Source organism: Myotis nattereri, assembly GCF_964212035.1.
Source record: "Myotis nattereri genome assembly, chromosome: 3".
Classification (NCBI taxonomy): domain Eukaryota; kingdom Metazoa; phylum Chordata; class Mammalia; order Chiroptera; family Vespertilionidae; genus Myotis; species Myotis nattereri.
In genome coordinates, this window is record NC_138077.1 from 187,848,140 (window position 1) to 187,871,442 (window position 23,303).

Sequence of the window (23,303 nt, forward strand, 5' to 3'; positions counted from 1 at the left end):
TCCAGCAGTGGGGATAGATGTTATTTACAGTTATGGTAACTATCGTGTCATATGTCCATGTGCACTAAGAGAAAATGTGATACTAATTGAGATCTGAAGAATAATACTGGGGTGGGTGTGGCTATAGACACTGGTCCTATATCCATTCAACTGGCATTCTTTTGTAGTGAGTGAACCATTTGAGTATCATCTCTTTTAAGTCTGGAGTCTCTGAGTGATCCTGGGCCTTAAATTATCTTGGTGTCCCTTTTAATTGTTTTTATTGAACTATACACTGGCTTTATGCCATCATTTCTATTGGTTCATGCTATAAGAAACAGCCATTCAAGATTCACAATTACTTATTATTCTAGGAATGTTGTAAAAGATACAGGCTTTGACATCATGTTTCATCTCCCTTAGTTAAAACCCAGGAGAGGAACTTCTTTGTGATCACTGTAGAGTATTTGCTTTTATGTTTTGGTCATTCAGTTGCTCTGAACCACCCTGTTACATCTTGCTCCAGTTCTCCACAAGGGACATTCTCTCAGCCTGCAGTGCCCCGTTCCATTCTTGTTAGGTTCAGCCCTTACTTCTCCTTCAGCTGTTAGTTCAAGTGTCACTTCTTTCTAACCAACATCCATTCTCCTTCTAAACTAGGTCTGGTTGCAGACAGAAACTTTCACAGCATTCTTTCCCTTTTTGCTTAATTAGTTTTTAGTTGAGTGATTTGTTGTTTGGTAACTTTTTTTCTCTTCTAGACTGATGACAGGTAGATCCATGAGGGTAGAGACCGCGCTTTTTTTGCTTGCTGCTGCATCTCAAAGTATAGTATCTTGCACATCGTAGATGCCCAATAAATATTTCCTGAACAGTGAGTGAATGAATGAATGTGGGCACTGAATCTTGTAAGTGTTCGTGTTCTCCTTTGGCTGTTTGGGAGCTCAGGCCTCCTTGATTCTAGCTATAGGGTTTGTATAGGTCCTCATGGCATGCATTTTGTGCACTAACATTTCCCAATTACTTAATGTTTTTCCTTTCTTTGACTTCATTTTTTAAATTCCATTGTGTACTATAAATTCCTATAGGCCACGTTAAGCCTTTTGGAGAAAAGAAATAATAAACAATTGGGTGTATGGATAAGAAAAGAAAGGGAGAATTCACAGGGAAATGTTAGTGTCTAACTAGATGCAGGAGGGAAGTTTTCTTTTGCTTTTTGAAATTTTATTTTCACTATGAGAAAGAAAAAGAAGTAAATCTGTCCCTGATCTGGCAGAAAATGCCTCTGAAGAACTCGGGGCCTGTCTCTGCTCTGAGATGTTCCTCCCTGTGGCAGGAGGCTCGGGCGGGGCTCAGCAGGGCCTCCGGGCCCAGTGGTCGGGTGGGCATGGACCTGTGGAGGCCGTCTGTGCAGCTGGATCCCGTTCCAGTTGATTTCCCTTGGGGAGGGTTTGGGCAGAGCCAGTGGGAGCTTGCTTTCTTACTGTGAGAAGGAGAAAGAAATGAACTTGTCCTCTTGTGTTGCAGATTCAGTGGTTCTATCCTTTGACTCCGCTGGACAAACTCTAGGCTCAGGTACCAGTTCCTTCCCTTCTGTTACCCTTTCAGCACTCAACACTGACCACATTTGAAGTGGAGCCTAAAGAGGTGGGGGTGCCTGGGGGTGGGCAGTGGAATATCTCAGAATTGTGGGGAAGTCTCAGGAGCCTTTCTAGGGAGACATGGTCTGGGAAGCAGAGTGGGATACAACACCCAGAAGACTTTGCTAGTGGCTTTAAAAGTGTGCACTGCAGAGTTTGTAGGAGTGCTCTTCTCTCACTCAGAATGGTCTGGGTTTCTATACAAAGGTATGATTTCTGTCACAGAGAGTTGGGCAGAGGGCGCTGAGAGATGCCAAGCTCTGGGTATGCTGGAGTAGATAACCATCAGGGCCTCCAGCAGAATGCCAGGCTGGTGAGAGCATCGCAGCTTCCTGAGGACACACACCTCACTGCACACTTCCACACACACCCTCCAGGAGGTGCACTCTGTCATGCACTTTTCCTTATTTGCACTCATGCCAAAACTCATGCAGGCTGGCACACTCCCACTCGTCCCTGTATCTACGGTGCAGCACACACAGATCAGCACACCTGCCCCTTTTACACAAAGTCACCCAGGCTCCTTTGGGCTTGGCTTTCACACGACTGTGCTGTCAGCAGTGAGCGAAAGAGAGGCTACTTTGATTCTTCCGCTTGCTGCCGTTGTGTCCCTGTGGGAGCCCTGGAATGACATTACTTTGTCAGAAAAGCATCTCTGCATTAAGCCTGTGTTTTTTAGTTGAAGGTGGTGGTGGGGGCTGCTTGCAAATAACAGGGTGACTTTGCTGGCCTACTGAGAACAGTTAATCCTTGAATGCAGTAGATAGATGTTTCACAAAGCAGCCAGGAGGTTCAGGCAGTTGTGGCAGAGAATATGGTCACAGCTACCACTGTTTCCTGAGGACCTCCTGTAAGCGAGCAGTGTGCTGAATGCTTTACACACATTTTGCAAAGTAGACAGGATAGCTTTAGTTACAGATAAGAAACTAATGCTGAAAGAGGTGATCTGGACTGATCTCTGTCCAGCTCTGGAGCCTATTCTCTCTCCTTTGCCATCTTTTTTTTTTTTTTTTAACATGTTTATATTGATTTTAGGAAAGAGAAAGGGAGAGGGATAGAGAGATGGAAACATCGATGAGAGAGAAACATAGTCAATTGGCTGCCTCCTGCGCATCCCCTACTGGGACTCAAACCAGTGAGCTCGTGGTTCATGGGTCAGTGCTCAACCACTGAGCAACACTGGCCCAGCTCTCCTTTGCCATCTTGCAGTCTCCTGCCTGATATGCTTGAGGTGTCCCCGGTCAAAATGCTGAGACAGGAGAAGCCACTGTAAGACAAAGTGGGCAGATGGTGGTTTTATTCATATAGGAAAGATTAATCAATTTTATTACATTAGAGTTAAGAAATTCTGTTAATTGAAAGATCTATTAAGAGTGAAAAGGCAATCTAGAGTGAAAAAAGGTATTTACAGCACAAATAACCAACCAAGGGCTTGTTTCCAGAATAGAGAACTACAACAAATCAGTAGGAATAAAGAAACAATGCAGTAGAGAAACAAGTAAAAGATCGACTAGGCACTTCACAAAAGAGGAATCCACATGGCCAGTAGACCTATGAAAAGGTGTTTGAGTTAGTATGTAGGGGAATGCAAATTAGAATTACAGTGAGATACTATGACACATATACCAAAATGGCAAAACTGAAAAGGCTTGATGTTCCAGTGTTGGTAACGATGTGGTACAGTGAAAACGGAGTTTCTACTGGCCGGAGGATGAATTGGTTACAACCACTTTGGAAAAGACTAGCGAAATTTGAATATACCCCATGACCTGGCAGTTTCTCCCCTAGAATGGATGATGCTTATATCCACACCAGGATATATGGTCAAGATACATATGTAAGAATCTCTCTCTGTCATTGAATGCAGCTAAAGGCCTAGACATAAAGCATTTAGCAGCTATTTGAGGACTCTCAAATATAAATAGTAGCAGATAAATTGAGGGAAAAGACACTGGCAGTGAATTTCTCATTTTTCTTCTGGATCCCATGTCATGGGATCTCTGTGCATGGGATGCTGGTGGTGCATGTCATGGACTTGAGAAAGCCCAAAACCCAGCAGTGGACACCAGGGCACAGAGAGAATTCCAGAAGACCTCTAGCTGTGACTGTGGGGCAAGAAAGGGATTCTAACGCACGAACAGAGGGGAAAATCCCAGGGGTTTTTTGTTTTTTTAAAAAAAATATATATTTTTTTATTGCTTTCAGAGAGGAAAGGAGAAGGAGAGAGAGAGAAACATTAATGATGAGAGAGAATCATTGATCAGCTGCCTCCTGCAACCCAGGCTTGTGCCCTGACCCAGGATCAAACCCCGACCTCCTGGTTCATAGGTATATGCTCAACCACTGAACCATACCAGCCGGGCCCAAGTGTTGTTTTTTGCTCTGTTCTCTCATGCCCTAGTTCCCAGGCAGTCCCACGGTGGTGGTGGAAGTGCCAGTGGCAGCCATGGGGCTTCAAGCATCTAAAGCAGAGAGGGAAACCTTTCTCTCTAATTAAAGGAGCTATAATCTTAAGAGGGTGGCATGAAATCCGGTTGCTTTTTTCTCGCTCTGCCTTCTTGCTGCTTGGCCCCAGATTTGGGTATAATTCAGGAAACAGGTGGCAGAATATGGTAACGAAAATCCCAGCTTTCTGGCCAGAGGACTGGGAAGGGGAAGCCCAATGAATTGGAAAGTACAGGAGGAAACAGAGGGAGGTTATCAGGAAAGCGACTCCATGAAGTTGTTGGTGGACTTTCACGCCAACCCCTGAGCTGTGCATGTGATTCTAAAGAGTGCGTTTGATTCTAACCAACCTAACAAAGACTTCGAGAACTGAACTTAGGAATAGACCACGGCCTGAGACCCAGAGTGGATGCTGGTGGTGCATACAGAATATACACCTGAATAGGTTGTGAAAATGGAACTGGTATTGAAACCACAACCCATAGAAGGCTGCTCAGAACTTGCCACCTAAATCCAACCGGGTTGGTTGATTATCTGGTAAAACAAAAAATAACATTCTCCACCGGATTTAAACAAGACCTCAGGTTGCATAACATAATATTCAAAACATCAAAAATTAATCATCATATGAAGAACCAGGAAAAATCTCAACTTGCATGGGAAAGACAATCAAGATGTCAGTGCTGAAATGATACAGATGTTGGAATAAGCAGACAAAGACTTGAAAGTAGCAGTTATAAAAATGCTCCCAAAACTAAGGGCAAACACTGTTGAGATGAATGGGAAAGCAGAGTGTTAGCCAAAAAATAAAAAAATCAATAAAAAAGAAAATGAAGAACCAAATAGAGATATAAGAAAAAAATACAGTAACCAAAATTTTTTAAATTCAACTGATAGACTCAACAACAAAATGGAGATGACAGAGGAAAGCATCAGTGAACTTGAAAATAAAGCAATAGAAATAACCAATCGGAACAACAACAACAACAACAAAAATTTAAAAAGTTGAGCAGAGCCTTGGGGACTTGTGGGACAATACCAGAAGGTTTACCATCTGAGTCATTGGACTCCCAAAAAGAAAGAGTGCTGTACAGAAGAAATATTCGGTGAAATAATGGCTAAAAACTTCCCAAATTTGTTGCCCAAGTGGGGTTTATCCTGGGAATGAAAGGTTTAACATTAAAAAAAAAAACCAGTCAGTGTGATCTAACTTTTTAACTGTCAGAACAGAAACAAATGGTCATGTCGATTGGTCAAGAAAAAGCATCTGACAAACATACACTTTAAAAAAAAAAACACCACAAAAAACTCTCAGCAAGCTTAGGAGGGAACTTCCTCAACCTGATGTAGGGCCTCTACGAAAAGCCTATAGCAAACGTCATACTTAATGGTAAAAAAAAACTGCCCTCCCCCTAAGGTCAGGAGCCACTGCTGAAAGTCCTCACTAGTACAAAAGAAATGAAAAGAATACATTATTGGAAAGAAAGAAAGAAATAACATTAACCCTCCTTATAGGTAACATGATTGTCTACATAGAAAATGCAAGGAATCTAAAAAAAACACACCCACCAACCTCCTAGAACTAATAATTGAGTTTAGCAAGACGACAGGATACAAAGCCCAAGCACAAGAAAATTAATTGTATTTCTGTATACTAGCAATGAACAACTAAAAATCAAAAATTAAAGAAACATTTTACAGTATCCCCCCAAACCAGAATACTTACGCGTAAATCTAATGAATTGTATAGTATCTGTATGTTGATACTTGTTCCTTTCCCATTTTTTCTTCCTCATTGACCCAACTCCTGAAGCCACGACCTAGGAATCTCTTGGTTGCTCCTCTTCCTCGCCCCTTTCTGCTTTTTAAATCCTCACAGTGTGTCCTTGTGCAGCCACTCCCTTCTGGCACCACTGTCCAGCTACCATCACCTCTCCCGTGGACAAGTGAACTTCTAACTGGTTGGTCTCTCTGTGTTCCACTTGTTGCCTCCCAGCAGTCCATTCTCCACATTGTAGCCGGAGTGATCTTTTAAAAATGTAAATCAAATCATATCTTGTTCACACTGGAATCTCTCCAGTGACTCCATGGTTCCCTTAAAATAAATCCAAACTGTGGCTTACAGGGCCCTCCCTCGTTGCTGGCTCCTACTTCAGTTTCTCTCTGCGTTAGTCTGTCAGCCCCTACTGACCTCAGACCACATTGGCGCTCCTGCTATTCCATGGCTATGCTGGGCCTCTTCCTGCCTCGGGGTCTTTGTAGTTACTGTTTCCTCCACCTAGAACGCTCAGATCTCCTGCTTTGCCTGACTCCCAGGTTTCTGTTCAAATGTCACCTCTGCAGGAAGGCCTTCCCAGACCACTTTATCTGAAGTCGTCTGCTTTCTTGACACCTAGACCTTCTCTGAGAAGGGAGCTCTTTGTATCCTTCTCAGCCCTCATCCTTCCTTAAAATTATCTGTTTATTTCCTGTGTACTGTCATTCTTCCCTCCCAGGATGGAGGCTTCATTCGGCCAGGGACCTTGCCTATCTTGTTCATCGCGGTGTCCCTGGTACTTAAAACAGTACTAGTACATAATAGATACTCAGTAAATATTTGTTGAATGAAGAATAGAAAAATAATGTCCATTGTTTAATGAATAAAAAGGATTACATAAATAATAGCACATCCATGTAGTGGAATACTACGGGGCCATTGAAAACAATGCAATTTTATATTTATTGACACAGAAGAGGATATTGTTGAGTGAACAAAACAGGAAAAAACCATGCGTATTGAGGCCACATGTAAGTAAAATTGTATATGCACCTTTATACGCGTATTTTTAGAAAGAGATTTTTGGGAAGATGTTCACCAAAATGTTTGTAGCAATTAACTTTAGATAAGGGTTTCACTTTATTCTTTGTACATTTTTTGCATTTTGATTTTTGCAGTGAGCATGTTATTCCTACAGCTGGGAAAAATAAAATTATTTTTGTTTGGATGTTGGCATGGGGGAAGGGAGAGGCCTAGCAAGAAGTTCCTGGTAAGCCTGGGTCCCCTATCACAAGGGGCCCTCCATCCAAGCACAGGTAGCTCTTCTGCAGCATGACATGGCTGGGGAGAGGGACACTGTCTTGTTTTAGGTATTAACTAGAGGCCCGGTGCACAAAAATTTGTGCACTCGGGGGTAGGGGGGGTGTCCCTCAGCCCGGCCTGTGCCCTCTCGCAGTCTGGGACCCCTCGGGAGATAACGACCTGCTGGCTTAGGCCTGCTCCCGGGTGGCAGAGGGCAGGCCCAATCCCTAGGTGCAGCCCCTGGTCGGGCTCAGAGCAGGGCCTATTGGGGAGTTGGGGCGCCGCCCCCTGTCATGCACAGAGCAGGGCGGATTGGAAGGTTGCGATGCCACCCTCAGTTACGCTCAGGGTAGGGCCGATTGGGGGGTTGGGGCACCACCCCCGTCACACTCAAGGCAGGGTCGATGGGGAGGTTGCGGCACCACCCCCTGTCATGCACAAAGCAGGGCCAATCGGGGTTGGGGCACTGCCCCCTGTCACGCACAGAGCAGGGCCGATCAGGGGGTTGGGGAGCTCCCCCCTGTCATGCACAGAGCAGGGTCAATCGGGTTGGGGAGCTCACCCCTGTCATGCACAGAGCAGGGTTGATAAGGGGGTTGGGGAGCTCCCCCCTGTCACGCACAGAGCAGGGCCCATCAGGGGGTTGGGGAGCTCCCCCCGTCACTCACAGAGTAGGGCCGATAGGGGAGTTGGGGCACCGCCCCCTGTCACACACAGAGCAGGGCGGATCAGGGGGTTGGAGCGCCGCCCTCTATCACCCACAGAGCAGGGCCGATCAGGGGGTTGGGGCGCCGCCACTGTCACACTCAGGGCAGGGCCAATGGGGAGGTTATGGCTCTACCCCATCACACACAGAGCAGGGCCCGTGGGGGGGAGGGTTGGGGCGCCGCCCTCTATCACCCACAGAGCAGGGCCGATCAGGGGGTTGGGGCACCGCCACTCTCACACTCAGGGCAGGGCTGATGGGGAGGTTATGGCTCTACCCTGTCACGTACAGAGCAGGGCCCGTGGGTGGGGGGGTTGGGGCGCCGCACCCCGTCACACACAGAGCAGGCCCCGTGGGGTTGGGGGGTTGGGGCGCTGCACCCTGTCACACACAGAGCCACAGGGCGATCAGGGGGTTGGGGAGCTCCCCCCTATCAGGCACAGAGCAGGGCCGATCAGGGGGTTGGGGCTCCTTCCCTTGTCAGGAACAGAGCAGGGCCGGTAGGGAGGTTGTGGCCCCGCCCCCTGTCACACACAGAGCCGCAGGGCGATCAGGGGGTTTGGGCACTGCCCCCTGTCACGCTGATCCCGGTGCCTGGAGGCCTCGCGGCTCCGCTGATCCCGGTGCTGGGAGGCATATTACCCTTTTACTGTATAGGGTAGAGTCCCGGTGCATGGGTGGGGACTGGCTGGTTTGCCCTGATCAGGATGGGGGTCCCGCTTGGGTGCCTGGCCAGCCTGGATGAGGGGATGATGGCTGTTTGCAGCTAGTCACACACCCTTCAGGGTGGGGATCCCCACTGGGGTGCCTGGCCAGTCTGGGTGAGGGGCTGAGGGCTGTTTTCAGGCTGACGGGTGACTGAAACTCCCAACTGCTCCTTTTTTTCTTTTTTTTTTTTATTCTGGGCCAGCTTTAGCTCTGGCTCCAGCTCTGAGGCCTCTGCTACTGAAAGAAGGTATTTGGTTTGTTTAGGTTCTATAGTCGAAACAATGTATAACTCCAGCTCTGAGATCCCAGCTCGATGAAACCTGGTTTCTGGGGTTTTGTTTAGCTTCTATATTTGTTACAGTGTTTCTTAAACTGCAGGCTCAGAGGCCAGCAAGGCGGGCGGGGAACGTTGGAGTCCTCAGTCACTGAAGCAAGCAAGCCTCATGTTAGTTTCAAGCTGCCTGGCTGCTGGCCGCCATCTTGGCTGGCAGTTAATTTGCATATCTCGCTGATTAGCCAATTGGAAGGGTAGCGGTTGTACGCCAATTACTATGTTTCTCTTTTATTAGATAGGATAGGATTGCTTGGTGGTTATCTATACTTACCTACCTACTAGGTGGCAAGCTCCATAAAGTTTAAGGTACAAACTATTTCCTGGCCCAGCTGTTTGTTGTTGTTTAATCCTCACGTGAGGATATGTTTATTGATTTTTTTATTTCTTTTTAGAGAGAGGGAGACAGAGAGAGAGAAACATCGATTGGCTGCCTCTCATATTCAACCCAACTGGGGACCAAACCTGCACCTAGGTGTGTGCCCTAGCTGAGAATTGAACCCAAGACCTTTCAGTGTATGGGATGAAGTTCCAACCAACTGAGCCACACCGTGCAGGGCCCAGCTGTTCTTTTGGCATGCTCTTCCTCATAATTCTTTTGCAGGATGCCCTGGCGTGGTCTGGACACACTTGATAATCATGAATCGAATTGAATTCACTGCATGCCCAGCTCTAAACAGCTGCTGTTCTCCCAGGATAGAGAGGAAATTGATGCATGACCACTTTGCTGTCACCAGGATGGGCTTCTCCCTTCCACTGTCCATTGGCCCAGCAGTGTCACACTGCAGAAGAGCTGTGCTGTGCTTGGAGGGAGGGCTCCTAGTCATAGGGGACCCGGGCTTACCAGGAACTTCTTGCTAGGCCTCTCCCTTCCCCCATGCCAACATCCATCCATTTGAGGCTGGGTTTCAGTTTGTGAACCTCCAAGTTATTTACTAGGTCAGTTAATTTAGTCTAGGTCAGCGGATTTTTCTGTGTTTATTTTATAAAACTGCTTTTCCTATTTTAGTTTGTCTTTGATTAATTGATCCTATGTTATGATTTATTTCCCTGACTTGGGATGATGTGGGAGCTGTTTGCACTTTGGCCAGCCCCTCTCAGGCCTCTGTGGACTCCCACAATTCATGTGTGGGCAGGACTAGGGCCTTTTGACACCACCCTGGGGTGGGGGGAGGGAGATAAATAGTAGGTGATTGCTCTCATGGCAGCTGCTCTTCTAATATGAGGGTCTCCTTTTTTCTTTCCTCTGAGTGTCAGTGTGGCATAACATAAAGATGCTTCAGAGTCAGACCTGGGCTGGATCAGCAACATCCCAGCTAGTCCACTTATTGGTTGGGAATATCGAACGTGTTATTTCCTCACTCTAATTCTGTTTCCTCATCTGTAAAATGGAGATAATACCTACCTTACAGGGTTGTAAGGAGTAAATTGGGAGTGTAGGCGGAGGTCCTGACTGCACCGTATGCTCAACAAATAGTAGTTCCCCTCAGTTTTTCCCTTTGTCTGGCATGTCTAACAGTCCATTTGTAACTGTCGCCAACTTCCTCCTCCACCCAAACCATGACGTATATTCCTTAAGTTTAATATAGCTCATGACTTTCATTAGAGACTGTGCAGTGCCATTTCTTCAGAAATGAGGGACCTATTTTGGTTAAGATCGGTCCTCATTCTTTTGCCCTGTGCCCTTTGCACTTAGCAATTCATCATAGCTCAGAGGTTGGAGCCAGACACCCTTTTCGAGAAAATCTGGCAGCAGAGCTTCTCCTGCCCAGTGGCCTCTCCTGCCTTCCTGGCTTTGTGTACTCCAATACGAAGCACTGCCGTTTTCTGAGAGAGCGAAGTCCATAGTTTTAGTCTGTAAACTAACTTCATAGACCTCAGTAAGAGTCTTCAAACTGGTCTTCGTGGGAAATACGCATTGTTGTCAACAGCAGTAGTTATCTAGTAAGCACCTGCTTTGTGCAAAAGCACGGTGATGGGAATTTATGGTGGTTCTTTAGAACAAAAAAAAGGAAGTAGATCACTGGGGAACAAAATTGCCACTAGCACTGTTGGCTCATGATGTACACATGTAGTCCCTGAAATTCCATTTTGGGACTCAGTGGCATGAAGGTGAGCCTAGAATAGGACACTGGGCTCAGGGAACCTTCAGGGTCTCCTTTCATCCTGGAATAGGATCTCACTGTTATGGCTCCCCGCTGTTGACATGAGAGCATAGGTAGAAAGTGGTAACATTTTACACCATGCTGACGTAAGCAGGAGGGGACTTAGGCTATCTAAATAGGGCATTGTGAAAACATTTCTAATTTTCTTTACATTGTAGAATTATGATGAGCAAAATGCAATACAAAGTTTTATGGAATATATTAAATGTTGAATAAAAAGGAGCTTATTTCAATATTCATAAATTTGTATGTCAGATTTTATGCCTCACAGGTGGTCAGTGTTCATAAATGTTCATATGGAAATGTCAGTTCTCATATATGCTTGAAAAGAATGTTCATTCTGTACTTGTTGGACGTAAGGTACTCTGTATCAGTTAGTTCACATTTATTCATTGGTCAAATCTTCTAAATTCTCACTGACAGTGAGCCTGTTTTTTAGTGGTGTATGTGTTTCCACTGTGATGACAGGAGACCCACTGTGTATTTCTTCTTGTGATTCTGTTAATTTTGCCTTATATACAGAGAAGTTCATTATTAGGTACATACACACTTTAGTGCATGGCCTCCTATTGTTTATGTCCAATTTCTGAACCTCCTAGGACAGTGGTTCTCAACCTGTGGGTCACGACCCCTTTGGGAGTCCAACGACCCTTTCACAGGGGTCGCCTAAGACCATCGGAAAACACATATACAATTACATATTGTTTTTGTGATTAATGACTATGCTTTAATTATGTTCAATTTGTAACAATGAAAATACATCCTGCATATCAGATATTTACATTACGATTCATAACAGTAGCAAAATTACACTTATGAATTAGCAACGAAAATAATTTTATGGTTGGGGGTCACCACAACATGAGGAACTGTATTAAAGGGTCGCGGCATTAGGAAGGTTGAGAACCACTGTCCTAGGAGTTTACATGAGGTAGAACACCAGTTTATCCCTTGAAATGGCAATGGGAGAGTTAATGATTAATTTCAAAGGCTTTAGGTGTCTGAAGAAGCATTTTATGCATTCACAGGTCTGACTGGGTGCAAGTGTAGAAGGAGGAGAGCAGAGATTTGCGTCATTGATGCCCTTTCCACCTGGAGCCAGGCAAAGGACACACATGTGCTCCTCACTCAGGGGTTCTGGTAATGCTGGGCTTTCCAGCCTGGCTGAGACAGGAAGCCTAAACCACCAGACTAAACATCTCTCCTTCGCTGTGTGGCTGCAGACTTGCTGAGTTGGCACCTGGGAGTAGGGTCCCCTCAGAGACTTACACTGCTGGGAGAGCGTAAGTGCACATTGGTGCACACTGTGCCAGGCTGACCTGGGAGTCCCAGAGTCTTCTGTTCTTACTACGGATTTGGGATCAGCGGACTGCCTGCGAGACCTGGGCTTGACTGCCAGCTTCCCCAGGGGTGAATTGTCCCTGAGAGTTCATACACTCCAAATAGCATTTCCATTGGATAAGCTGAACTCACATCAAGAACACATTTGTAGCCCTAGTGGGTTTGGCTCAGTGGATAGAGCACTGGCCTGCGGACTGAAGGGTCCCAGGTTCGATTCCAGTCAAGGGCATGTACCTTGGTTGCAGGCACATCCCCAGTAGGGGGTGTGCAGGAGGCAGCTGATTGATGCTTCTCTCTCATCGATGTTTCTAACTCTCTATCCCTCTCCCTTCCTCTCTGTAAAAAAATCAATAAAATATATTTTTTAAAAAAAGAACACATTTGTACACAGTGAGATGCTGTGGGATCCACAGCCTTGCCCAAACCCGACAGTAAGAAGCTGTGCACCTGTACTCGCAGAGCAGCATGCCTGGGCCTTCCTGATCGCTTCTGCTCTAGTTTGCATGTAAGATTATACTTCCACTTTCCTCTGGCTGGGGACTCTGAAGCATAGTGATTAATCACAAAAACCATATGTAATTATATATGTGTTTTCCGATGGTCTTAGGCGACCCCTGTGAAAGGGTCGTTCGACCCCCAAAGGGGTCGCGACCCACAGGTTGAGAACTGCTGCTCTAAAGGCTTGGTGGAGGAAGTTAAATTATAGGCTTTTATAATGATCAGAGGCCCAGTGCACGAATTTGTGCACTGGTGGGGTTCCTCAGCCTGGCCTGTGCCCTCTTGCATCCCTGCGGGGATCAGGCTGGTCCAACATCCCCCCGAGGGATGTAGCAGTGCGGGAAGCTGCAGGTGGCTGGGGGGAGCCTGAGCCCAGGCTGGGCGCAGCTCCCACTCATCCCGGCCCAGTAGTGCCTGCCTCTGCTGCCGCTGCTCAGTAGTGCTGCCCTGGAGGCGGGAGAGGCTTGTGCCACTGCAGCTGTGATCTCCAGCCATGAGCCCGGAGTCTGGCATCCATTGGTCAGCTGAGCAGCACTCCCGCCTGGGAGCACACTGACCACCAGGGGGCAGCTCCTGCACTGAGCGTCTGCCCCCTGGTGGTCAGTGCACATCATCTGCTCAACCGGCCGCTTAGGGTTTTATATATATAGATGGGAGGGAATTACTGTGGAAAATTTGGAGTCATCAAAAGGGAACCACAGCCCTAGCTGGTTTGGCTTAGTGGATAGAGCGTCAGCCTGTGGACTGAAGGGTCCTGGGTTTGATTCCAGTCAAGGGTACATGCCTGGTTCTGAGCTTGATCCCCATAGGGGGCGTGCAGGAGGCAGCCAGTCAATGATTCTCTCTCATTGATGTTTCTCTCTCTCTCCCTTCCTCTCTGAAACTAAAAAAAAAAAAAAAAGTTGTGGGGAACCACAAAGTAAAAGCCAAGAATGGCCAGAGCCAGGGAAGCACCAGTGTACAAGGTGATCGGACTAGTGAGGACTGCTGCACCGCTAACATTGCCCCTCACAGTACAGGGAGGAGGAAGACAGAGAATCCAGGACTTTGTAACGGCTCCTTGTTAGGCTCCTTTGGTCATTTGGTTACTCCGTTTATTTTCCCATTTATCCAGCACGTTTACGGCACACCAACTCTGTACCAGACCCTAATTTGGTGCTGGAGAAACAGAGAACATATAAAGTTAGGATTGTTTAATTGTAAGCAACAGAAACTGACCCTGGCTAACTTAAAAAAGAAAAAGAAAAAGTAATTTACTGGAAAGACGTGGATACCCACAGAATCAAATTAAAACAGCTGGCCCTCAAAAAGGACATGAAGGGCAGTGCCAGGAATCTAGATGGCAACAAATGGTCCATCTCTTCAGCACACTGTTTTCTCCCAGGTGTCACTCAGCTTAAGAAAGAGTCCAACCAACCTAGCGTTTGCCAAGCATCTGCGCTTTGAGTAGGGAAAACCCAGGGACAGTCTCACCACTTGCCAGCAATGATAGAAGAGCTGTTCCCTGAAATAAATTTAAGGGGCTTATTTCTAAAAAGAGGGCATAGACAGTAGATGTGCACTACAGACTCATGAGCAACTAACGGCAGAACTGCATTAAGTTCTAAACATTTGGTGATGGGCACAGATATGGGGCTCTTGGCCTAACAGAGAAGGTGTTCATTCACCATTCCTTTAACACGGCAAACACAGAGTTAGTGATGATACCTCAGTAGACCTTCTAGTCCCCTGGAGGAGAAACACGAGTCAGAGTCTGAGAAGTGTGTAATTCCAAACTGGAATGTAAGGGCTCAGCTGATCAGTGCATCTGTGTGAGGAAACGACTGGAAGTCAGGGAAAGAACCACTGGGAGGGAACAGACAGAATAAATCCCGGCAACAGCATTCTAGTCACTCTTAGTCATCCCTGAGCCCTCTGCACCTGGCCCTTCCCACACTTTGGATGTATGAACCATTAAATGTCCTATTTGCCTAAGTTAATGCAACCACTACTCGTATATTGAATGTGGAAGCATTAGGGGATAAAGCACAACTTCACTTTGTCTCCATCTGCCCCCTTAAACTGTTTTCAGTGTAGGAAGTCCAGAGAATTTTTGTTACCTTTGAGGTAATAAGAATCCCATGGTCACATTGAGTCACCAAGTCCAAAATTAGTGTATCCAGACGTTTGTAATAGTCAGAGCTTTCAATTTATTCAGTTATAGTAACTTCCCCTCCTCGCATTAGGGCTTAGCCTTAGGACCAGTGGTGCCTGACCCCGGAAAAGGGTGTACTCTGCTTGTCTTTCTCCACCCCTACTGCTGGCTACTGTTTCTGGCCTCTTTGGAATTGGTGGGGGAAGGGAAGGAGACTGTGAGCAGAAAAGACAAGGTAGTGTTGGCACTCTCTGAGCTGGCTTTCCTGTGGGGTGTTCTCGTAGGCATTTTCGAGACCCCCTCCAAGATGGGACCTCCCCTCTGCAGCTCCCGATGTGGGTAATGCATGCACCAAAGCCTTTCACTCACTCCTTCTGCCGCTGCTGGGACCCCCTGCGTCTTCCCCTGTTACTGAAGACCTGTCAACCCACTGGGCAGACCTTTTTTTATTTTATTTTATTTTTTTTAATTTCATTGATTTTTTACAGAGAGGAAGGGAGAGAGATAGAGAGTTAGAAACATCGATGAGAGAGGAACATCGATCAGCTGCCTCCTACACATCTCCTACTGGGAATGTGCCTGCAACCCAGGTACGTGCCCTTGACCGGAATCGAACCCGGGACCCTTCAGTCTGCAAGCCGACGCTCTATCCACCGAGCCAAACCGGTTTCGGTCTGGGCAGACCTTTTGAAAAGGACCTAAAACAACCCCACTAGCTCAGTCCTGCATCCCTTTCTGCAGCCAATTCTGGTAGTGCAGGCCAGTCCCAGTGCAGCTTGTCCTTCGCCGTCAGCTGTCTCGTGGCCTTTACACTTGTCAGGTAGGAGACAGGCAGCGGGCAGTCCATGGTGTCCCCTTCCTTCAGTGGCTATGTTCTGCTTCCCTCACCAGGCTTGGCTGACACATGTATGTACTACCCGTTCTGCCCCTTAAGAGAGATGGCGTTCATAATACTGCTCTCTCCAAAGAAAGTCTTCAAATCCGTTCTCCCTTAACCTCACAACCAGTTACTTTTATACTTGATGTGGGGAGGGCCTTTGGAATTGTATAACAAGTATTCAGATATTTCCTTTGAAAATTTGCATCTTAGTCTAGCACCCTACTGTAGTGTCTGAAACTTACTGTTCTAGAGGCTTGGCTGAAACTTTTCTTTTTGGCATTTGGGTAGAGTAATTGGATTTTGTTTTATGAACATTGTGACCAAATAATCCTGATAACAGTCAGCAGATATTTACTGACCAGGTACTGTGTGCAGCCACAAAAGAGAAGTGCTTCCAGCCCTGGTGAGCTGCCCGCCTAGGACAGAGTATGTCAGTCGTTAGCCTGCTGGCTGTGTTCTGCCCGTGCACATATTCTCAGCCTCGTAATCTTCTCAATTCCCCTCACATCTGTTGCCAATATTTACAAACAGAGAGATTTTATCTTAAAAGATCCAGATTCTTGGCTTTGAAAAAATCAGAAGATGTGGCATTGCTGGGCCCGCGTCACTGCCTGGCACAGTCCGCTGTTAGCTGGAGCTGGCGGAGGCTGCCCCTTAGACAAGGCGTGCGGTCTCCAAATGGACGCCCTTCCCCCTTGGCTGAAGCCAGTGTCAGTTCCCATTTATCATCATTGAGCCACACAGATACTTTTTCTTAAATTAAAGAGGCAAATGAAATATTTCTGGTCATCATGTCTCTTAACAAAAGAGAGAAAACAGGAGGGGACATAATTTCTTTAAGAACGCATATTAGCCCTGACCGGTTTGGCTCAGTGGATAGAGCATCAGCCTGCGGACTCAAGGGTCCCAGGTTCGATTCCGGTCAAGGGCGTGTACCTTGGATGCGGGTGCGTATCCAGTGGGAAGTGTGCAGGAGGCAGCTGATTGATGTTTTTCTCTCATCGATGTTTCTAACTCTCTATTCCTCTCTGTAAAAAATCAATAAAATATATATTTTTTAAAAAGAATGCATATTAAACACGTAAGAACACTTTGCAATTAGTGTGTGTGTGTGTGTGTGTAAAACACAACTTAAGATGCCATGGCAAACTAAACCACCAGTATGATTACCATACAGAAAATATGTGGTTAAAAATAAGACATTTCAACAATTTGTTTTTAATTCAACCAAAATAAATAATGTGAGCTGCTATGGGATGGTATTACATTCTCCAGCTTCCCTTGTTTATCTCATGTTCTTCCTTGGCCCCTGACATTTGAGTTTGCAACAGGGAGAAAACATTCTCTGGCCTTTCTGGAAGGAATCAGCCGAAGTGTGGATTCATCCTACATCCAGCGGGTCCAAGGGAGTCAACGCTCGGGTCTGAGGAACAATAGCAGGACAGTTGCCACAAGGTTATGACCTCCTAGGGGGAAAGCAACAGGTGTTTGGCAAGTTAATGAAGTTTTCTTTTCCAGGGGATGATACAACAGGATTGTTGAGACTGTTAAACTTTGGAAACTAACTTTTTGCAAATTTTGTTTTTAGTTTAGTTTTTCAATTGAAACCTTCTTTTGTTTTTAGTTTAGTTTAAGTTCTGATTATTATTGAGCTAAGCCTCTAATCCATTTATCTGATTTAGCGCAAAACCAGAACTATTTTGAGGAAAGGATTTCATTTGCCCAAGTCTGTGCTCTTGGGAGGCAGGCCTTCTGTTGAGTTGTGTGTCCTAGTTGGGATCTTCAGTTTTAAGAAGAGGAATTATTCTCTCACCACAGCTTAGCTGCTTATGAAAGCACACAGGTGTGGCCGTAACCCGGGTTGCAGAATGACTCCGGGGAGGGACTTGCCAGTAGGTGGGACTGTCCTGTGTGGTCATTCAGTGCTTACTGAAGTCCGAGTTCCTCGAGGCCTTGCTGCCTAGTCTTTTCCATGTGGTTGTTTGGTCTTAAGTGTTCTGTTTTATCCTCATATGAAGCTAGGCCAGCTGAGAACCGCATTCATAGAACCCTTATTTTGGTGAAGCCATTCTATACACACACACACACACACACACACACACACACACTCACACACTGCAATCATTGAACAAAGTTATAAGAAACGGTTCTGTGACACTTCCTGTATTTTCCGTCTACAAATATTTTTGGAGACACAGCGGGATTCCTTCAAGTCTTAGTATCAGGAATAACTGATTCTCCAGGTTTATTTGTGGACACTGTAAACCATTTGTATCAATTCTTTGCATTTCGTTTCAGCTGTGAGAAATCTGGGGGAACAGATCTTTAATCCTCCTCTGGCAAGCACAGAGGACCTCAGCACATCCACTTTGGGTATTTTTGTCCTGGCTGCATCTTATTATTTTTCCTATGCTTATTTACGTTTTGGTTCCCTTATTTATTCTTTTCAAAACCTGTACTTCATACAGTTGTTTTTTTAAAAGCTACTTCAACTTCATTTTCAAATGAGGCAAGACATAAAGAATTAAATAAAATATTAATTTATCATTTCTTACAAGCATCAATTTGTTTTGGGATTTTATTTTAAATTTCCTATTTCTTATGTAATCAGATATATCAATTCTTTTTTATTGATTTTTAAATTTATGTTTAGAGAGAGAGGAAGGGAGAGGGAGAGAGAGAAACATCAGTGTGAGAGTGAAACACCTATCAGCTGCTTCCTGCACACCCCCTATCGGGGACCGAGCCTACAACCCAGACTGACTGGGAATCGAACCAGCAACCTTTCAGTGCATGGGACGATGCCAGCCAGCTGAGCCACACTAGCCAGGGCAGGTCTATCAATTCTTTGTGATTGTTATGAAGAGAATCATTGACATGGATTTGAGAACCTCTTGGCTGCCACATCTTCTCCCCATAGTTAATGTGCTGATTGAGCAAAAATTGTGCTTAGAGCTTAGAGAAAGCAGAGATTACTTCTGACCCTCTTACTTTTCCAGGGGCCCGGTTTTGTGGTTTTCTAAATTTAAGTTTCAAGCCCTACATTTAAACAGGAAGGCAGTTATAAACCAGCAGAGGACTGGTCAGCCTAGACGTCCTGGTAAATATCTGGCTTGAACCTGGTCCTTCACAAAACAGGTGGTCAGTGAGGGTTTTGTGACGTAAATTTAGTTGTGGCTGTGTATTTGATCTGTTCTCTGGAGCAGTGGTCTGTCCCCGTGGTCTAGGTGTGGGGGATGCAGTCTGCTAGTGTCAGCAGGGGCCTGCCTTAGGTGATATTTTCTGCTTTCTTTTCTTTTTCAGAGTATGATCGGTTGGGCTTCCTCCTGAAGCTGGACTCTAAACTGTGAGTAGAATGAGAAAACGCCTGTGGTTGTTGGGTTCCCAGGGGCCTGCGGAGGATGGGATTGTGGATGCCAATGAGGCCTTAGATTTGGCTGGCATAGGCAGCCACTGCAAGGAGTTTGAGGGACAAGGAGGCCCCCAGAAAGGCTTCTGCTCCCAGACTGGAGGGTGATTGGGTTGCAGCAGGAGTCAGTGGCCTCTCAGATGCTCTGCAGCCTGGTCTGCAAAGCCGGCCGTGATCAGGCCCCTGTCTTCCTCCTGTTGTTCTCCCACAGGTGTACCCTCCATTTTCCAATGCCTTTGCATATGTTTCTTATCCGTGCCTCAAATTTTCCTTCCTTGCTTGTCCACTAGGAAAACTCAAAGACGACCTCCTTTTTATACAAAATTATCTCTTTCTCCATGTTTCCTGTGAATTTTCTATCTCCGTCACCAGTTATCTCATTATACTTAATTAACTGTGGAATGATTATTATTTTATTAAGGGCACAGGCTCAGAGCCAGGCAAAGCTTCATTCAAATCCCAGACTGCCATTTACTGTCCTTGTGATTTGGGACAAGCTACTCTGAGTCTGGTTTCTTCTGTCATATGATGATTTAATTGAAATGAATTGATTCATAGTGGCTTTCAGGGTAACTGGTGTCTAATCCTTCCAGATCCTCCCCTGTTCTCGCCTTCTTGGTCTCCCCAGCGCCTAGACAGTACTGGCATATGTTCACTACGTGCTCAGTAAGCACTGTACACTTGGCTGTCAGGATGGGTGACAGGTGGATGACGAGATCAGGAAGCCTTGATCAGGCTCTGTCCTCCATGTGTGTCCATGCCCTGCACAGGACCTCTCACGTGGTTGATGTGCAATACATGGTTGCAACACTGCTGGCGGCTTTTCTCTGTTGTTACTCACCTGAGTATACCTGTGGCCTCTCCCTGTATGAGACAGACACGGAAGATCAGACTGTGTCTCCTGTTCCTCTCGTGCATGAGGCCTTGACCACACCTGCCTAACACGTCGAATCTGGGGCTCTTTGGCTTTCCCACTGAATTGTCTGGCATCTGGCCCTCTTTTCCTGGCATCTGGCTTCTTGGCTCTGGTGCCTCGTACTGTGAGTTCAGGAGTTGTCATTGTCCCAACTTTTATACGCCATGCAGGCAGCCATGAGGGAAGAATGGTCTGCTCTTTATACCAAGCTATAGAGATGGCAGGAGAAACCAAAATGGCGGCATAGGTAAACACCGGAGATTGCTGCCTCGCACAACCACTTCAAAAATACAACTAAAATATGGAACAGACATCATCCAGAACCACAGGAAGGCTGGCTGAGTGGAAATTCTACAACTAGAAGGAAAGAGAAAAGCATACCGAGACTCAGAGGAGGTGCGGTGTGGAAGTAAAGTACAGAGGTTCGGAGGCGCATGCAGAGAGGGCTGGCAGCTGAGGACACGGTTGTCTTTTTCAATCCAGAGCGAGTCTCAAGCTCTGAGCTCCAGTTCCGGGCGAGTCTCTGGGGACCCAGACTCATACGGGAGAAACTGGACTGTCTGGCATCGGTCGGAACTTAAGGGCAGCTTTCTCTCGGGGGGGTGCTTGCAGCGATTGCCGGGACACTGAGAAGCAGGGCCTCTGAGGGCAGCCATAGCTGCTTGCTCTGCCCTGTTGATCCCCTGGGACCCCGCCCCGCCCAAGCCATGCACAGAGGCTTTTGCATATGAAAGGCCTGGCCCTTTGCAATCTGAAAATTACCTAACAAACTGCAGCTGGCCCAAGGCCCCACGGCAACTCGCATTGCTTCACAGCTGGCTTCTGCTGGGTAGCCTCAGGCAGAGGCTAGATTAGCACCTCCTTAGAGATCCAGAGCCAGTGTGCCTGGTGGTCAGAGTGGGACCATCCAGATTGCAGCTCCTAGGAACCATAAAGGACACACTCAGGGGGCAGACTCAGTGAGCAACAAAGCCCCACTGAAGCAAGTCTTACCCCAGAGGGATGTCTCCAGCACAGATGTTCTCCCACTGCAGACACAGCTGATTCTCACAGCCAATTGGCCTGGAGGTCAATTACTCCCAGTGATACCTACAACAATCAAGGCTTAACTGCAACAAGACTGTGCACAGTGCTCGCTTCAGCAGCACATATACTAAAATTGGAACAATACAGATAAGATTAGCATGGCCCCTGCGCAAGGATGACACGCAAATTCATGAAGCGTTCCATATTTTAAAAACAAACAAACAAACAACAACAAAAAAGAGACTGTGCACAAAGCCCACAAGGGGGTCCACCAAGAGTGTCCACCTCAGGTAATTGGGGAGGCTGAGCCACTGGGCCCTATAGGACACCTAGCACAGAAAGCCACTCTATCAACACAGGGAAGCATAAAAAATGCTGAGACAAAGAAACAGTTCACAAATGACAGAAATGGAGGAAAGCAAACTACTGGATATAGAGTTCAAAACCACACCTTTAAGCTTTTTCAAGAACTTTCCAGAAACTGCCGATAAATTTAATAAGACCCTCGAAAAGACTGGTGAGACCGCCGATAAATGTCGTGAGACCCTCAAGAAATCCAGTGAGACCCTCGAGGTTATGAAAAAGGACCAACTAGAAATTAAGCATACACTGACTGAAATAAGGCAAAACTGTGACATGAAAGCAGCCATAGACAACATATAGGCAAATGAGTAATGCTGTTTTCCAATAAAACTTCATTTATTGACACTGAAATTTTAATTTCATATAATTTTTATGTCATGAAATATACTCCCCAACCATTAAAATTTTTTTAAACATTATTTTCTTTTTCACTGTTAAAATGTTTTAATATCAATGTAAAATGAGATCAGAGTTTCACAAGCAAAAAGACATTCTTAACTCAAGAGCCATACTAAAAACAGATAGAGGGTTGGATTTGACCCACAAATCATAGTTGGCTGACCCCAATTAAGAATGCAGCACAGGTATAGCTGCATGAGGATCATCTCTCCACCTCAGGCGCTTTCTATTCTTGAGATCCTATTATATATAAAAATGCTCTTAAAATATCTCTGTATCCTATGATACTCAAAAAAAATCTAGAAATAGATGCTTTGGATTTTTTTATCTTTACGATACTCTTTTAATCGTGCCTTTGTGGAATAAATCGTTTTCTGTTTCCTTTGAGACGTCCCTTCTGTTTATATCTGCATGCCAGAATCGCTTGTGAGCACTGAAAATGTTGGGCTGCCTAGATGCAGTGAGCTGTACGAACCTTGCCTTTTAACTGCAAGCCCTGGTGTTCAGGGGGCAGTGGGTTTTGGAGGTTAAAGACATGGGCTGTGAAGTCAGACATGAATTTTTAAAGCCCAGTTCCATATCTTACTCGCTGTGAGCTGTTTAACTCCTAAGCCTCAGTTTCCCACTATAAAGTGGGAATAATAGTAATCGCCCAAGGATGACATTCAGCATGTCCTGTACCCTTATCGGTGTCTGGTAAACTGGGAAGGATATAGCCCCAAAATGAGACTTGAACCTCAGCTTGCCTCTTGTTCCATTCCCCAGATTTCATTTTCTCACTTATTCATTTAGTAAATATTTCTTGAGCACCAGCCATGAGCAATGAACAGGTTTTTGTTTTGTTTTTAAATAGGGTGGCTTGGAAGCCTACATGGAGTACAAGGAGTTCACAAGGGGTTCTCAGGTGCATGGGGAATAGTAGAAGGAGCAGCCTCCATCGCACAGGGCAGTGGAGAATCCAGTGTTTTCAGGGATACCAAGGTTACTGTGAAAGCAGAAGGTAGGAGGAACGTTCACTGTAAAAGAGCAAGGCTCCAGAGAACACAGTGGAAAGTCAGAGTATGGTTCGGGGCGGGGGGGGGGGGAGGGGGAGAAGTGGGAGAGTGGGCCACGCAGAAGAAGCAGAGAGCAGTGACTTAAGGATGAGGAAACTGACAAGGATATAATTGAAGGAATGAACAGGAAGAACCAGGACGTTAGGCTGGTGAGTTGGGTATTGCTGGCCTTTAGGAGCCTACGAATTACTCTTGTATTCCCTTGGGGGTGGGCACCCTGGCTGCTCAGTGCACTCAGGGACAGCCCAAT

The 23,303-nt window shown here is 46.1% G+C and overlaps 1 protein-coding gene across 4 annotated transcripts in view; it reads left to right on the forward strand.

Annotated features, from left to right (window-relative positions):
- ST3GAL3 (ST3 beta-galactoside alpha-2,3-sialyltransferase 3) overlaps nt 1–23,303 on the forward strand; it is a gene marked incomplete at its 5' end in the record, with an annotated part of 189,068 nt that overhangs the window by 84,753 nt on the left and 81,012 nt on the right. For 2 of the 4 annotated variants that reach the window (XM_081085823.1, XM_081085821.1), the window contains 2 exons: nt 1,507–1,554; nt 19,189–19,231. Coding sequence is in view for 2 of the 4 variants with exons in the window: in XM_081085821.1 (XP_080941947.1) it covers nt 1,507–1,554; nt 19,189–19,231 (91 nt within the window). The remainder of the gene's footprint in view (nt 1–1,506; nt 1,555–19,188; nt 19,232–23,303) is intronic. The other 2 variants (XM_081085824.1, XM_081085822.1) reach the window with 1 other exon arrangement.